Source organism: Ictalurus furcatus, chromosome 2, assembly GCF_023375685.1.
Source record: "Ictalurus furcatus strain D&B chromosome 2, Billie_1.0, whole genome shotgun sequence".
Classification (NCBI taxonomy): Eukaryota; Metazoa; Chordata; class Actinopteri; order Siluriformes; family Ictaluridae; genus Ictalurus; species Ictalurus furcatus.
The window spans coordinates 29,101,010-29,119,547 of NC_071256.1; the positions used below are offsets into that span (position 1 = coordinate 29,101,010).

The 18,538-nt window shown below is 39.6% G+C and overlaps 1 protein-coding gene across 1 annotated transcript in view; it reads left to right on the plus strand.

Moving 5' to 3' along the window:
* Nucleotides 1–18,478, plus strand: part of ppp1r9ba (protein phosphatase 1, regulatory subunit 9Ba) — a 55,322-nt gene extending 36,844 nt beyond the window's left edge. The window contains exons 6-11 of the mRNA XM_053613110.1: nucleotides 4,528–4,663; nucleotides 9,433–9,576; nucleotides 9,811–9,864; nucleotides 9,982–10,211; nucleotides 12,524–12,620; nucleotides 14,140–18,478. Coding sequence (XP_053469085.1) covers nucleotides 4,528–4,663; nucleotides 9,433–9,576; nucleotides 9,811–9,864; nucleotides 9,982–10,211; nucleotides 12,524–12,620; nucleotides 14,140–14,193 — 715 coding nt within the window. The 3' untranslated portion in view covers nucleotides 14,194–18,478. The remainder of the gene's footprint in view (nucleotides 1–4,527; nucleotides 4,664–9,432; nucleotides 9,577–9,810; nucleotides 9,865–9,981; nucleotides 10,212–12,523; nucleotides 12,621–14,139) is intronic.
* The last annotated feature ends 60 nt before the right edge of the window (nucleotides 18,479–18,538 follow it).

Sequence of the window (18,538 nt, forward strand, 5' to 3'; positions counted from 1 at the left end):
ACCGGCTACAACAGCAAAAGACCACATTGCGTTCCACTCCTGTCAACCAAGAACAGTAATCTGAGGCTACAGCGGGCACAGGCTCATCAAACTGAAGATTGGAAAAACATGGACTGATCTTTTTGTAAAATTTCCAATTTTTCCCCACTATGATATTTAATGCGAATATTACCAGAAGCACTTGCTCTTTGTGATTTTGTGCACTGTGCTGCTGACACGTGATTGCATAATTGCATGAATGAGCAGGAGTAGAGGTGATTCTATTAAAGTGGCCGGTGAGTGTATATACTGTTTTACTGAGGAGCTGTAACAAATCGAATGTCAGAGGATTGATTGTACCACTAACCAATAGCTGAAATCAACCTTCCCTATAGCTGAAATCAATCTACCCTTCATATTGCCCTTCAGTATTGTTGTAAGGTTGTTTCTCCATGGTGTTATTGCATAATGTTCATGTTTGTGTACTGAAATCTGAACCTACGCCATTCTAAAAAAAGGACACATTTTATCCACTGTGTGTACTTGTTTTTTCCATGAAAAGAACACATTTGCGTGGATTTAAGTGGATTGTCCTTGGCATGCAGTGATACAGGATACCACATAGTGGGTTTTCTTTGTGCAAGTTACATTGCAATCTAATCTAAATCTATCTAAATAGATTTGATTGTGTTGTGAGCAGAAACGTGCATTTCTCCAGCCTACTGTTTCTGTTTTCTTACAGAAATCAGCCAAGCTGGAGGAATGTCACTCACTCTTAACATGTATGCCAAAAAATCTTATCTCAGAGACACAGTTCAGTGGGCTCTGTGTTATCAGTTATGCATATTCATAAATTAAACTGTCGCTTTAGTTTTGACAGACAGTGTACTTTCTGAAAGCTCTCACACTCAAACCCTGTGTTATTATGACTATTTTAACCAGTGATGTATGTGCTTTTTGTAGTCTTTAAACATTATCAGTCACATTTGCCATGAAAGTCCCTGTACACAAGATGGGCCATCAGTAAGAAATCAGAAGATTTGGTAATATTTATGTTTCAAACACTTGAGTTTGTCCACTTCCAATGGGCATTTTGAGTAATTTTGTAGTCAAGCACTCAGATATATCGAGAAACAGTACTGGTTGCTAATTAAACCTTAACATTTTCCCTTTAAGCCTAGCTAGCAAAAACCAGACATGCAACTGAATAAATTAAATAACCAAACTACAGGGTGTCCCAAAAGTCTCCATACATAGTAGGACTGCACGATTATGGCCAAAATGATAATCACGATTATTATGATAAATATTGAGATTACGATTATTTATCACGATTATTCATTGATTTTAGGGACCACATATTTTTATTGCACTTTCTCATTTAATTAAACAGACCGCTGCTTTCACCTCCATGTTGTGCTACATTCCTGCTAATGTACAAATCTCTGCATCAAATTAGACTGGTCCTTAAAGTGCAACATCTCGTAGAAGCAAAATATAAATACAATTGTACCCAAAATATAGGATGAGTAAAAATAAAAATGCCATCAACCAAATGAAAATATGCATCAAATATAACAAAATGCAACCAAATGAAAACAATTCAGGCGTATGCAGAAAAGGCAATAACAGTGTTTACAGGAGGAGCGACGCAGCCAAATCACCCAGTAGAGTGGTGCAGGGATGACATCATTTTTTGTACCGGAACCCGGAAGTTAGCATCACACTGATTCCCTCAACAAAAACCCAATAAGATTTTCACATAGGCTTTTGGATTATTGCAAAAAATAAGCTCTGTGATTAACAAAAGTTTATAACACTAACACGTTTTGTCCATCAAGATAATTTTCACAAATGAACACAACTTTTATGAAGTTTGAAACCTAAATACAATCGGCAGAAATAAACAGCTAACCGTATGCTATAAACGAACTACACCATGGTCGCTTGACGTCAACGTCGCCATCACCAAGCTTCCCACAACTTTTCCGTACTTGATTTAAAAACATTTTCCATAATACGGATTTACTCTGTGGAGTAAATCTACATCCACATTTCAGCAAACCTGAACCAGTTAATCTGCAAAGTTTTTTTCTGTTCGACCTGATGTCGTTTAATGTCCCCGACAACGTCTGTAGTCCCATTTAGCAACATGTTAGCAAGCGCCTTTTTAAATACATGTAAAAGCTTTAAAAACTGACGAGTGGGGTATTACTGGTGTATTTCATGTCGTAGAATAAAACGTGAAAATATTTTGAGCTTGTGTTCACCACAGACCTTATTTCAGGATTTTAACCAAAATCCCATCCAAAAAACCCATTGATTCGGGACGATGGAATGGGAAGTGCTAAAACGCTAACTCCATTTCCGGGTTTTTGGCAATACAAAATGACGTCATCCCTGCGCCGCTCTATGGTGATTGGCTGTAGTGTAGGAAGCGCTTGATTTGATCTGCAGCGGAGTTTTCTATGAGCGGAGGACGAACTTTAAACGTCAATATCGCAGTCGATCATGTTCATTTAATCGTGGGCAGTCAAAATCGTAATCACGATCGATATTCAATTAATGTGCAGCCCTAATACATAGGGGACTGTGTTTGCCAGCACCATGTCCGTTGTGTCTTTGTCAGTTTATACGTCCACTTCTAGTCTTTTTGAATTTGTCAGTTTGTACGTTTGGCAACAGTGCCGTGTGTTGTGGTTGGTATGTTTCTTATTAAAGTCCATCGCAACCTTGCGACAGCTTCCCGATCCGGCCATGAAAATCATTTCAATATATTCTTCTTTTGTCGAAGGCATGCTTAAAGCCTATCTGAAAAAAAAAAAAATTAATTCATACTAAATTTATATTATATATATTTTGCTATGACATAAATATATACACAGCATACAAAGGCATCTGTGTGGTTAAAAATTTGTGGCAACAGTGGGGAAGGTCCACACATGGGTGTGATGGTCAAATGTCCAGACATGTTCTTTTTTCGAAAATTGTTAACTGTGTTCAATCACTTCGAGTACATTTTGTTATTTAAGAAGGAAATAAATCCATGATTTTAAAAAAAAGACATATTTAGACCTTTTCCTGCATCATGACACGTTTTGGGGTTTTTTTTGCCAATATTTAGGAAATTGTGTTTCAATGGACTTACTGTAGACAACTAACATAACATGATTTTTGCCTCTGAATACCTGAACATTTTATAAAAAAAAAATTTAAATGGACTGAAAGCATCAGTGTGACTATTGGCTTCTGTCCATGCATGAACCTGCGACTTACATTTAACAATCTCTCCAGGATTTTGCGATTTTATGATCGCAGAAATGAAAGCAAAATCAAGCAAACTCTGCAATATTCAGAGGAGCTTGCAATTTTTTTCAAAATTACCAAAGATTTTCTGCAGATTTGGGCCAAGACACGTCATGTGACATCATCACAGCACATCATTTGACGTCATCACTACGCGTATTCAGCCAAAGCCCTCTTCGAGTCACGTGAGTTGAACATGAGTACAGCTAAATGGTCTCATTTACCAACAAGCATCACTGCGAAAAGACCGTGCAGAACAATGTCTTGCAATGTGCAATGGGAATTTCACCAATTCAAGTATTTTTCCGCAAATATTTTTTTTGTAACAAGCCGCAGCAAAATCAAGCAATTTTCCCCACAACATTCTCAAAAAATCCGGTGCAGACTGATTTAACTTCCTTCCTATTTACTTGTCGTTTAAAGTGCACGTGTAACAGGGGTTCCCACTCAGGCATGAAAATGTAACCCTACAGCCAAAGACTCTTTCACTTTTTCCCAGCTTCCGTCCCGGTTTTAGCAGAAGTGGCTTCTCATTGCCACAGATGCCATCTTTATCATACCTCAACACTACCAGTCTGGTCATGTGCTCTGGTGCGTACTTTTCATGTGCTTTCCTGCCGTAAATGTGTCTTTCTCTGTATTGCTGCTCAGAGCAGACTCGTCCACTGGTTATTGCATTGCATAGCGAGACTGGAGAGAGGCCAACTGGAAGCCTGAGCTATAGATGCCATTTGGCACAGCTGTGGATTAGATTAGGTTCATCAACACTGAATGCAGAAGCAGTGCTTTAGCTGGATGAGCTACCCCAGGGTAGCAAGTGTACACGTTACAGTATGTTGCTGTTTTTCTGCTTCAGTTTAATTGTCCATTGAAAGGGTTACAAAATAAATGCATAGTGTAGACTGGTTTACAGTGTAGTCATATTTCTGACCTGATGGGTTTTTTTTTTTTCTTTCATTGTGTGTGCTAAGAAAACAAGCACGATAGTGAACACAAATGACATTCAGACACAGGACATAACAAATAACACTGAAAACAACATTCGAAAGCAATTAAAAAAAAAAAAAAACAAACAACAGGAACAATCATACTGATTAACAATACCCTTATGAATTGCTTAAAATCTTAAGATCATGAGATTAAATGCACAAGCCATTCTATGATGATGGAGGTGCTAAAACTAAATGATGTCTTACCAAAATCAGATCTCACCAGTGGAACATCACGATGTGTGTGCTGCAGGTTTATCATTGGCCGAGAGAAGCCCGGCGAGCAGAGCGAGGTAGCACAGCTGATCCAGCAGACGTTGGAGCAGGAACGCTGGCAGAGGGAGATGATGGAGCAGCGCTATAACCAGTACATGGAGGAGGATGAAGAGGTTAGGCCTCACACACCCATACAGCAACGTTTCACACACAGCTGGCAAGAGGCTGCCATTTTGCTCACTTCCTCAAAACAGATGCAAAAGATGGTTTACAGCTAATATCCCACAGGAAATTGAATTCAGGTGGAAGTTTCAACTTTTGGGCCACAGCACAGAGAAAGACAGTCAGACAGGACAAACTCTTCATCATCATCCTCATGTCATCACTTCATTACTTGATCACTGTATTTTCGGTTTGTGTACACAAAGTAGCAATGGTTGTAAGTTAACATCCCTTTCAGCATGGTTCCAGATGTTGCTCTACTAAGGATATGTAGCTTCAGGATCTGTGTATCCATAACTACAGTGTAATTATAGTTAAAGCTACATGCTACTAATTTCCGCCTGATCAGGACTGTGTGGGTGTGTAATGTAAGTGTCAGATTGCATAATGATTTGCAGCGTCTTCTCAGCAACGCTTGGATTTTTAGTCGAGTAATAAATGTTGCAGGATATATTTTTGTAGGGACTCGGCTCCTAACATAAATATGGTAAGATTGAGATTTATTTATTTTTGCCTGCTTATTGCTTGCATCCAGCTGGTTTAAAAAGCAGCTCAAATGATTTCAAATAGGATTATACTACAAGAGTGCTGAGACTGTGTGGAAGCAGTGCAGTTAGTGCTTCCTGTTTAAAATGAGCTGTTATTTCGTAAATATTTAACTTCCGACTAGCACATGCAAAGTAGAGTGTACAGGTAAATAAACCAGAGGACTATGTTTTACAGCACATAGACAGCTTGCTTGCCAACGGAAACAGTTGAAAATTGTGATTATATCATCATAGTACAGCCACTCTGCGAATTCATTTCACTCTGTCTTGACCACACAATCTACAGGCCTGGAAATCATGTACAGTTAAGGTCATAAGTTTACGTACACCTTCCAGAATCTGCAAAATGTTAATAATTTTATATATATATATATATATATATATATAAATGAATGAGGGATCATAAATGTTTAGTAAAACTATTTAGTACTGTCGTGAATTTCACATGACTAGTCCACAAGACTATATATAATAATAACTGAATTTACAATAAAGTTCAACTGTTATTATTTTGTCTTCTGGGAAACATCATATGTAAATATCTTATGCAGCGTCTGAAGGGCAGTACTAAATGAAAAAAATAAGATCTGTAAACAAAATAATAGCAATTTACACCGAAACATCCTGTTCAAAAGTTTACACCCCCCCGGCTCTTAATGTATCGTGTTGCCTTCTTGAGCGTCAGTGAACGTTTGCACTTTTTGTGTAATAGTTGTGTACGAGTCCTTCAGTTGTCCTCAGTGTGAAAAGATGGATCTCAGCATCATATAGCCGCTGTTGGAAAGGGTTCAAATATGCCGAAGATGCTGGAAAACAAAAGAATGTGCAGGACCTGGAGGATTTGTCTGAAGAACAGTGGGCAGTTTAACTACTCAGGACAAACAAAGGACTCATGAAGAACTACCACAACACATAAAAACAGTGGTTGATCATCCAGGTAACGACAAACAGTATTAAGAATGAAGCGTATGTAAACTTTTGAACTGGTTCATTTGTGTAAATTCAGTTGTTATTGTGTCTTGTGGCCTATATGTAAACATCTGTTATGTGAAATAGCTTATTCAGGGCAGAACTTAATAAAAAACAACATGTAATTTTTATGATCCCTCTTTTTTTTGTTTAATTTTTAACATTTTGAAGATTCTGTAAGGCGTATGTAAAGTTATGACCTCAACAGTATACAAAATGCTAAATACAGTTTTAAGTCTGAATGAATGTAAATTTATTTGGAATTACCTATACTGAACAAGACAACAAAGAAAAAAGACAGCTTTTAGGTGAAAAGATCAACATCGTTCTTTCCTTTGCGGTCGGGTGTAAGTTGACATCAGAAGGTCCTTCTAATTATAAAAAAAAAAACGATATAATTTGAGAATAATTTGACCGGGGTTTGAAGTTGCTTCCGGACTACACGTTCATTAGTGTAATTTTGTCCGTAGTTATTTGCAGAGAGCAGGTGTGTATTATAGGTCCTGTATTCACACACAGTATTCACACCTTCATCCATCACATTGGGTTTTCCAGCCAAAGCTTCCTCTGCTCCTCCTCCACGTGTGACGCGTTTGGGTGTAAAGACAGTGGTAAATAATTCAGTGGCGGAGGATGTGCTGTGATCAGGTTGGGTAGCACGTGGGCATAAAAGCGAGAGCTGGCTCAGTGTTTCCTCCACACACTGTCTCTGAGATGGTTCAAGTTTGTGGCAGTCTCACACTTCCAGAACATTCAGCTCATCTCCTGCCTCACCCACGGTAATCTTTATAAACACCAGTTTTAATGTCCAAAATCTAATGGATGAACGCAATGGACAGATTTGGGGGAATTTGACTTGAATAACCAGATATATTGTCTTTACTCTGTATTTTTTGTCTTTCCCCATGAAAGACAACACACCATTTCTGATCGTCTTCAATGTGCATTTTATTCTTAGTAGATACTTATGTAGCTGCAAACAAACAGTGCAGTTAGATGTGTGCTGCGAGACAAACGTCCTCTCAGATCATTTACATTGACATTTGGTAGGTGTTTCATGCGAAGCAAATGAAAGGTTTTTAGTGGAGCTCAGAACTTTAGCTCTGTATTTTTTGTTCTGTAGGAATGGGATCCTCCTCTTCACAGTGACCCGGTGCTGTGACTCAGTCATTGTGCATCTGCTGTCTCTATTTGTAGCGAGAGTGTATTGTTTAAAGGTCCAGGAATCACTGAAGGTGGAAGCTAGGTTTGGGGATTCTTTTGGCCTACAGCAGCAGAAGGCTCGTTCGATCAACAAAATTCCTGTAATTTTCAAGATCATGGACTCATCTGACTATATCACTTTTTTCCTCTGTAGGCCGGTGCTAATGGCTTATTGCACCACTGAACTCTCAAATGTGTGTTCAGCTTTGCTATGAGGGGTTTATGCACTGCAACCCTACTATAATATCCCTCACTATGTACAGTAGTTCTTGATGGACCTTTCTTGCTGTCAGTTATATTTTTCTTACGCTCTTTCCCATAGACCTTAATGCAGATGTCACTGTTCGTATTGAAACCCAGCCAGTGGAGTAGTCTTTGTGACTGAAGCTGTGTTACTCATTAAAATTACTTCCATGTCTTTCTTTTGCCATCGTGATCCAAAATTCTGGTCACCTTGGCCTGCTCAGTATTAGTGTACAAACCAAACAGTATGATAGAATGCTTATTTGCTTCGTTGGATCAGGCAGTATACCTGTCTAGAAGCATCCGCACTCATTGGAGTTCTCACCACTTGGAAATCACCCGCTGTTGCTGAGGATTGCCCCACACGGACAGCCTTAAGATCGATGAGATTATTGAGGATGGTGCCACTTTATGGACTGCACATTGAGATGAACAGTTTTACAGTTCTACAATAGCTTTAGGAGCGCAATAGCCGTTTTGCACTCGAGTCTCCATCAGTAAACCATTGATAACTTCAACAAAATAGACCTCATGTGAAAACTGTAATGAATTTTCTGTTTACACATTTATACTTTTTGACCATGTAGTACACAGTTATAGAAGGGAATTATTTATCATCGCACTATCCGGTGTCACCCAGATGAGGATGGGTTCCCTTTTGAGTCTGGTTCCTCTCAAGTTTTGTTCCTCATATTGTCTTGGAGTTTTTCCTTGCCACCACCGCCTCTGAGTTGCTCATTAGGGATAAATTTATACATTTTAATTTTATATATTGATGTAAAGCTGCTTTATGTCTCTCCACCCACTTTGCTTTAGATGGGAGGAAATTAGTGGTTAGCACGTTCGCCTCACACCTCCAGGGTCGGGGGTTCGATTCTCACCGTGACCCTGTGTGTGCGGAGTTTGCATGTTCTCCCCGTGCTGCGGGGGTTTCCTCCGGGTACTCCGGTTTCCTCCCCCAGTCCAAAGACATGCATGGTAGGCTGATTGGCGTGTCTAAAGTGTCCGTAGTGTATGAATGGGTGTGTGAGTGTGTGTGTGATTGTGCCCTGCGATGGATTGGCACCCTGTCCAGGGTGTACCCCGCCTTGTGCCCGATGCTCCCTGGGATAGGCTCCAGGTTCCCCCGTGACCCTGAAAAGGATAAGCGGTATAGAAGATGGATGGATGGATGGATGTCCATGCATATAGTTTGCGAAGACCAACATTAAACCAATTAGAAAGTAATCACGGTTTGAGGTTGTGTGTTACTTTAGTGCTCGGTTTGTTAAAAAATAAAAAATAAATAAAATGTAAGATATCTGTGTTGCCTGTATTACAGAGATTAGTGCTACAGTCCTGTGATGACTTGGGTGAAATTTATGACCTTATTTTATGTCTCGCTTACTATGTACTATTGGTGTCAGCAGAGACTCTGCCACCTTGTGTCCGGTTGTGGAATTATCACTAATGTTTGTCTGCATCACACACACCCATAATTTGAATTATGTGTAGCAATGTGAATCTGAAATCCCAGGAAATATCACACGTTTATCGAGTCTGATCTTACAGTTGGCCTTGAGGTGAAAATACTGCACAAATTAGCACAGGACTTTTTACCACAGCCAATTTCCTCCCTGCTGATGATTGGCATGGATTATCTGTAATTTTTAATGATGACACTATTAAGTAGAGTCTGTACTGAAATTCAGTAGTGTTACTGGGTTAATGAATGAATTGCACTCTCTCTCTCTCTCTCTCTCTCTCTCTCTGTGTAGGCCGGTGAGTACGGCACAGATGAGGATGAGGAGATGAGCCCTATGTTCCCTAACGCTATCGAGGTGTTTGACCTGGCTGAGAGCGAGGACATGCTCTCTCCTGTGGAGATGGACCCCGAGAAACTTACCCACAAGTTTAAAGAGGTCAGTGCTGCCCGCGGTCATTTATCTTCCTCTCGTTCTGACCTCACAAAAGAGATTCAGGTTGAGAGAAGGGAATAAAACGTGTTCTATTTAGGTCAAGAGACTGCGGTGAATAGAAGATGCGCTTTCGAAAAGCAATGCGTGTAGAATGTAGGATGTATGAAGAATTCACCTCCAGTATAGCATCCGCTGTGTGATCGTTCACATGCATTTGCTCCATCGTTCTCTTTCCAGCTCCAGATAAAGCATGCTGTGACCCAGGCTGAGATCCAGCAGCTGAAGAGGAAGGTCAGAACATCACAACTGTTTCAAGTTCACAACAGCTAGATAATATGATATGATAAAAGGCTTTCAGACGAGATAGTCAAGAGTCTCCGCTTTGTTTTTGCTCTTTCTCTTTTGCAGCTGGCTCATGCCGAGCAGGAAAAGCTGCGTTGGAGGATGGAGAAGGCCCAGCTGGAGCAGACCGTGCGAGAGACGAAGGAACGCATGGAGAAGCTAGAGGGCTACTGGATGGAGGCCCAGAGCCTGTGTCAGGCAGTGGACGAGCACCTTAAAGAGACACAGGCGCAGTACCAGACACTGGAGCGCAAATACAGCAAAGCCAAACGCCTCATCAAAGAGTACCAGCAGAAGTGAGTGGGCAGGAAGTGGAAGGACTGCTTTGGTGGAGATGTGTTGTGTAATGCCAAGTGGCAGTGGCGTGTAGTTCAACACGGCTTTGTAGTTTTAAAGTGAAAGATTAGAGAATATTCTAGAGATCACAGGTCCTGTGATGAGCTTTATACCTTGGATCACACTAGGAAACTCACAAAAACATCACATCACGAGACATGAGGACATTTCTACCATACACGATGCGTATTACGATATATAATTTAGCTAACAAACTGTCTGCAAAGCAGTTGTAAAATAAACAAAAAACTGATACTTTTCTTTAACGCCTACAAAGACAAAGAAGATTAAGTTTTTAAAAAATTACCTTACATCAATGGCATCCATTCAGTACTGTTTAATTTGTCTTTTTTTTTTAAACATCACCATATCAATATATCATTCACGTCATACCATCAGATCACGTCATAATTTATCATGATATCGACATTTTATCGATTATATAGACCCAGCCCTAGTGTAGAGTTCAGTTAGCTGAGTGATGCTGTTAGCATTTTAGCCTGAGCTTAGCTTGATCACTAAGTTGTAACACTCATACACAGCTCATACTGATTTGCAAGAATGTTCAAGAGTGCCTTGGCACCCTGTCCAGGGTGTACCCTGCCTTGTGCCCGATGCTCCCTGGGATAGGCTCCAGGTTTCCCCGTGATCCTGAAAAGGATTAAGCGGTATAGAAGATGGATGGATGGATGGATGGTTCAAGAGTGCCTTTGCTGTCTTGTTTTTCTTTGTAATGAGCTCCTATCCCTTCCAGTTTTTTTTATCCAACCATCACTACAGGTGTTTGCTAGCTAGCATTGTTAGCTGCACAGAAGCTAACATTATATATATTTCTTGAAGGTGATTTATGCAGAGAATGACCTCATATGGCTCACTAAGTTCTAGAGATTGAGTCACTCTGTAAGAACACATTCAGACAGGTTGACGTTTTATACAGACTGTGTTTACAATCCTGTCCAGGAGCAATGTAGCTAATTCCGTGTTCAGCTTCAGCCCCTTCATCAGTAAAAGATTTCTCCATCAACATTTATACTAATTGTATTATTTCATGTCATTAATAATTTATTTTTTTGCCAGTATGGCATGTTTTTTTTGTTGTTGTTGTTTAAATAGACTGCCGCAGGGGTGATGTATTTTTGTAAGCCAACCGGGAAGTTAACATCACCCTGGTTCCCTCAACAAAAAGCCAGTAGGATTTTTCCATTGTCTTTTGGATTATCGTGGAAAGTACGCTCCGTGACCAACAAAAGTTTATGATTCTTACACGTTTTGTTCTTCACAATAATCTTCACGAATGAACACAATTTTTATGAAGTTTGAAGCCTAAGTACAATCGCCAGAAGGAAAAAAGCAAACGTTAGGCTATAAACTAACTACACCACGGTCACATGACTTTAAGCTTTATAGCAGTACAATCTGAAAAAAACACAACAATTGGAAAATACTATAAATTGATAAATCTACAAGTTGGAACAGTTTGCAAGAGCGCGAGTATGAACACGACGAGGGTGTAGTAGATGAGTTTTCCTGTTCGGCGTGATGACGTTTAACGTCCCTGACAATTTCTGTAGTCCCATTTAGCCATTTAACCGTGTTTTTTTTTCTTTCTTCAAGACATGTTAAAGCTTAACAACATGTCGATTGGGGTATTACTGATGCATTTTATCTCGTAGGATAAAACGTAAAAATATCTTGAGCTTGTGTTTACCACAGACCTTATTTCAGGCTTTTAACCAAAAACCCATTCAAAAAGCCCATTGAGGATGGAGCCGGAAGTGCTCAAATGCTAACTCATTTCCAGGTTTTAGGACTCATTCCTGCAGCACTCTATAGTAAATCTGGCTGCGCTGGGCGCTTACCGATTTCCACCATGTTTTTTTTTTCTGTGTCGCTAATAAGACTGACAGGAGGCCCTTGTAAACACATTGTTAGAGGCTGAATTTTTCCAAACATGTTTTCTCAGACGCAGAATACGCTTGTTCTGATGCCATTACTTAAACAATCATTTTTACTGTGTATATATTTTAAGAAAAAGAAATTCAAATGGAGTATTGCACCTTTAAGTGCAGAAGGCAGTTTGCAGTTAGTGGTCGCAATATAGGGGACAGAGCTAGCAGAATACACTGTGGTGTAAAAGTCAGAACACTGTTGTACCGACAAATACAAATTAGTACAAAAAAAGGTTAAATAGGGTTAGTGTTAGGGTTGGTTGTTCCTATCAAGGCTGTTTTAGCACAGGCTAATGATATATGTGTGTGTGTGTGAGATGCAGAGAGATCGAGTATCTGAAGAAGGAGACCGCACAGAGGCGTGCGCAGGAGGAATCAGAGGTCGGCCACAAGGAGGAGACAGACAGCCTGCAGGAGAAGGTACAGTGCAAGTAGGAAAGCAAAACTTCATCTCCTAAGCGTCTGCATTAAATGACAGATTCAGCCCAAACAAGTTTTTATTATTCATTTTTTTCTAGAATAAATGAATGTCCTTTGCACATCAAAACAGATTTTCACCATCCATTAAACAAGTAAAAAGCATTAGTGTGCGTGGATGTGTACAGTATCATGGACAGAACAGACGGATTCTGAAGACACTGAGCAGTTCAGGTTAATGTGAGAAAATCAGTGGAAGAGAAAACGATACTGTTGGAGTCCACTGGCTCATTAAAGAGCTAAAACTCCACAGCATTCTCATATTCCAGTGTGTCAGTGTCTGATGTTTTGCTGTTAATGCTGATGCCTGACAATAGAAAACAACTTTCACTGAATGTGACTGGGTTCTTTTTTTTTTTACTGGCCGGTCATCTGAAAAACAAACAAACAAACATGGAAATCAGCCTTTGTTGCAATTTTATAAAGCTGCACTGCAATCTTGTTCTCTGTGTGCTAATTTCAATAGGAATTTATTTGTTTAGTATATTTTTTTACGGTCTGAATTTTTTGCCTGTTAGTAAAGTAATGCATTCTGTGTGCAATAGTGACTCCTTTTCATATATATATTTTTAAACATCCCCTTGTTGACTTGCCCTTACTATTTCTGTTAGCTCACGTTAGGTTTGTTAGATGACCCCTTGGATAGGCGAGCATGGAGCAGTGTGATTCCTACCCCACCAGGCCTCTATTATGCTGCGTTCACACGTACAGTACAGCTATTTTATCGCTGCAAGTTACCAGTCGGTGTACTATGAAGTCGCCAGTAGTCATTCTTACTACTGGTTGCCATAGTAACATGGGTGGCACAACTAGCATTCCACTTTTGACAACAAACCAGTTTTCTTGCCACTAAAATGAAGGGAGGGAGAGAAAATTCACCAGTGTGTGTATACATCATATCATACGAAATGAAGGAGGAGCAGTGTGAGCTCTTTGCCACTGTGGTGAAAGCACAACCGCCGATTAGCTTAGCTTAGCTCATGGCCTCCTCGGCCGTGGCCTCCATGTTTCCTGGGTCAAGTGTCCGGCTTGTTGCCAAGGTTATTATCGTTAACGAAAACTATGACGGAAATGAAAACTGTCAGTGAAAAAACCTTTTTGTTAACTGAAATAACATCTAGAACATCTTGTTTTAACCGTTGGTCACTCAAAAGAGGTCATTAGTATTTCAGTAGAATTTAAAATGTATGGAAATATGAAAATTGCCATTTGGTGAATGATTGACATGTACTGTGTGGCTCGGCCTCGCCTGCCCCTGTGGTCAAGCCACCACTGTCAAGCGTGTTCCTATTTTAATATCTGGTCATTTGTTCATGTGATGTAGATGTTATAGACTTCTGAGTTATGAGGGGAAGTCAACGAGGGCGTGTTAAAAAAAGTATTGAAACAGATTTAAGCATGAAATCTTAGCTGCTTTAAAAGAAGTTTTACACATTTATATTTTGCTTTTTTCCTTTTTTAGATCACTGACTTAGAAACGAAGGTGGGTGCACTCAAGAGCTCCGAACCCTCCTAAACCTGCACAGGAACTATAGAGAACGAGGGAGAGAGCGGGAGAAAAGTCTTTCAGCCCTGGCCGTCCCTCCTTCCTGCATGTTTTCCCCTGTGGCATGCAACAATGGACAACCAAAAGACTGCAAGAAACATTAAAGGGATGTTACTGGGGGAAAAGGGGCGCGACAGAGAAATCATAATGCCCTGCCAGACGTGCGGCACAGGCCTGCTCACCTCTAGTCTTCATGACACCCCATGTAATGTAGGACGTTTTTGCTTTCAAACAGTATTCCAATTAGAATTTTTTTTTTCTTCTTCTTCTTCTTTTTTTTAATGGCCCTATAAAACATTATATAAAACACAGCTTATTCTTGGCAACTCACTGCAACCCACCTGGACCTGGTGCCAAGCGAACTGAGAAAAGAAAAATCCGTACAACAGACTTTTCGGTTTCACCTTTTTTTTTTTTCCTTTTTTTTTGCGTCATCTGTGGCAGAATGAGTCGCTGTGGGTTGTACAGCAGTGTCAGACCAGCTGATGGTGTTTGTATATATTCTTCAATGTATTTAAAATGCTTAAGCAATGAGCTGTAGGGGAACAGGGGAAGATGTGTGGGTGGGCGGGTGGGTAATTCCAGGGTGCGGATGGGTAACAGTAAAAGTGAACGTATACAAATTTCCCAGTTCTAGACTGGCACAGAAAAATGGCAAACAGGGTGTGACCTTTCGATGTAATCTTCCAAGACTTTACATTTCACACTTTGCTTTCCTCTCGACAGTATTACTGGAAGTGTGTCGTGTGATTCAGGCCAATGGGTCTCTGTCTCCGGCATTTCCCTCACGCATCAGTCACTATTAGTGTATGAATGAGAACGAGAGGCTGTGTAAGAGGAGGCCTTGTGTGCTTAATTCTACCTTTTTTTAAAAAATTTTTTTATTTTTTTTTATTACTGCTCACCAGATTATTCTTGCACAGCGTCAAATGAAAGTGCAGTAAATTATATGATGTGCGCTAATTGCCGAGAAATACAGCAGCGACGCTTCATCATCACTTCTTTAGGTTGTTCGTTGTCCAGATTTTATTTTCTCACTTATCTAAAAAGTTCAAACAAAAGTCCCGCGGTATTATTTCGTTATTTATATTAAAGCACATGATACGGTAGCTACAGTGCGTTATTCTGTAACAGGAAAGGCATGTAGTTATGAGAGCGAGGAATGTAAGCCCGGACCTGCCGATGGATCCTGGGAGTTTCAGGGGATAAACATTATTAGATCAAAAGTAACTTTCTTATCAGTGTAATGATAACCGTACAGTCTTTGCAGTTTTTTAGCTTTTTTCTGACGTGTTATTGTTGAGCAGCTTTTTTTTTTTTTTCCAGATATTATTATTGTATTCAATCAAGCGTTGTGAATTTGGGAAACTGGAATTTAGATGGAGTTAAATACAGCTTTTAGGTAGACACTGGCCTTTAATCTGATTTTGGACCAGCCTCTGCAGACGAGATCGCATCTCAGCAATAGCATTAAAGGATAATTCCTTTAGTGTTTTTGAACAAATATGTGTAAGGGCATTCCGGCCAGGTGGCAAACTCCAGACGTTTTCACATGCGAGATGCTATTTAGTCATTTTTATTTGAAATGAAGACGTGTCTGGGTGACCATCAGCCTGTAATTACTCTGAACTGTATGCATTTAGTTCAGAACTCCTGGTGTTATCCTTTTACAGATTGGTGTGGGATCTGCTGGAGATATTCTTTCTGTTCGCAATAAGACAGAGGATCTGCTATTGCTATTTGTTTACTCTGAATTTCAGTTAAAACGTGTTGAACATTGATTCTGGAGAGACAGTTTTAGTTCGGGCAGACCGAATGCATTAGCTGTAGTTTTTCCATGGCTTTCCCATGTATGTAATTGAATTCAGTCCATCGCTTCCACTCGCTATGTTTTGTGATAATAAAATGTCTCTTACGATGCAGTATTGAAAGCCACGTCTGGGGGTTTTATCCAACCTTTTAACAGATATTTTAGTGATACAACAATTATTACTCTGCAACAATATATAATGGGCTTTGTTATTGTCAGTAGAGTATAAATAGAGTTTTTTTAATGTGTGGAAATAGATCTCGCGTCATTCACTTGCTCTGGATCCAATTTGAATTTTGTGCACACATGCAAGAAGAATCCTTACAGAGCACACTGCGGTAGTCCAGGGTCTGTACTGTATGTATCGAGCGTCCCAGCTCAGCCATGTATAATTTTATCCATCAGTGCGACAAGCGGAACTCATCGTAAAGCAGCGCTTTTACTCTTGAGAGGTTTGATACATAAATACAATCCCTGAACTACCTCAGGTCCATTTTTCTGTCCATTTGGTTTCGTTTTGTTTTTTTCCCTCCTCCCTGTTCTTTTGAATATTTTTTGCACATAGACAAATAGAACATCACTCATAACTGGAAATAAAAATAAATTGTGTAAATGCATTGTAATGAGTTCGACATGCTACAGTGGGGTTGATTTGATGACAGTCAGCATGACGTAAGCTTGTCTCTGTTCCAGCTGTGCATCAGTATGATCCACTCAGGTTGAGTGAGTATTAAGTACACGGACCTATTCCGGAGAGCACACTGGACTCGTTTTTGCGATCACGTCCCAGGAGGACTCTGGAATTCCATTATTATCCACCTTTCTGGCACAAGGATTCGTTCCGTGCTCAGTGTGTCGCTGTTTACTGAAGGAGCAGAACAGGATTGTGTCCTGGAGCATACACATGCTCATTTCAGGTCAGCTTTTGCCTTTTGATAAACGTGATTACTGCAACGGGACCTGATCCTGTATCAGAATTCCTGATGGATGGGCCAGTAAAGATCGGAGCACTATCGGGACGAAACGCAGCAGGACAAGCTACATGCTGAGTGATTATCAGAGCACTGAAACACTAGTCAAACATTCAGAACTTACATTCCATTCGACTTGCTTTTGCGGACGTTGTAACCGACTATGAGGTTCACTTGCTTCTGTGTACAGAGAGGAACTCGTTCCTCATGCTGGTGTAAGGGTGTTACTCATTTTAACGTGAACTAAAACTTGACTCCATTCCTTCACCATTGAGGTTTTGTTTTTTAATTGCTTTGAGTTGCAACCATATAAATAAGAAGAAAAAAAAGAATGTTCCATTTGAAAGGAGCGTCATGTTCATCTTGCATAATTTACTGTCATTAATAATAAATGCAAAAAAAACCAATGTGTTGAATAATGAGACGTGAGAATTTTTTATGCGTGTATGATGCCTCATGCTTGCAATGGTTAACAGCTATAGCTAATTATATTTAGGGAAAATTTATTATGAGTCACAATATCGTTATAAGTCATTCTGGCACGAACTATAATGACTGAGCAGTTTTGGTATAAAACTCTCGATAGAGTGTGTTATTCACGTCAGGAGAAGCAATGTGTATGAATTTAATTTCAGCAATTAATATTGTAGTATGATGTTTTCATTTTGGTATGTCGGGGACAGTTTTAAACTGGTTTAAATCCTATTTTACTGACCGTTCCCAGTTTATTTCTATGGGTGGTTACCGGTCTGACACTAGCTCTGTGCTCACTGGTGTTCCTCAGGGATCAGTTTTAGGCCCTTTACTTTTTAATATCTATTTCTCTCCACATCTGCTGCGATCACTCGGCCTCCGTTATCACTTTCATGATGACGATACCCAAATCTACATTCAATCAAAATCTAGTGAATCCCTGATGTTTGTTTTCTTCTGATTGTATTTCTGAGATAAAAACATGAATGAATAATAATTTTCAGTGTCTGAATAGCGGTAAAGCCGAGTTACGCTTATAGGTTCCTGTCAGCAAATTCTCAAAGCTGGGACACTGTCTCTGTTCTAGAGACTCACAGTAAAATGAGGAACCTTGGAGTCATTTTTGTTATCAGCCTTACATTTGATATTTTTATTCAGAGCACTGTTAACGCATCCTTTTTTCACCTCAGAAATATAGCACGACTGCACTCTGTGCTAAACTTCTCTGTAGCTGAAATACTGATTAACTCATTCGTTGTCACTCAGATAGATTACTGTAATGCCCTTTCAGCGAGTTTCTAAATCCACACTCAATAAACTCCAACTCAAGACCTACTTTTTTAAACTTGAATTTGATTGCTGATGTTTACTTTTTATTATTATTACTGTTATTTTTACAATTTTTTTTTTTCCTCGGCGTACTGCTTATTTTGTGTACAGCACTTTGAGAAGCTGCTTTTAAAGGCGCTCTATAAAATAAAGTACATTATTATTAACACTTTATTATTAACACTTTTAAAAAAAATAGCATGAAATCCAAAACCACTGCTAGAAATTATTT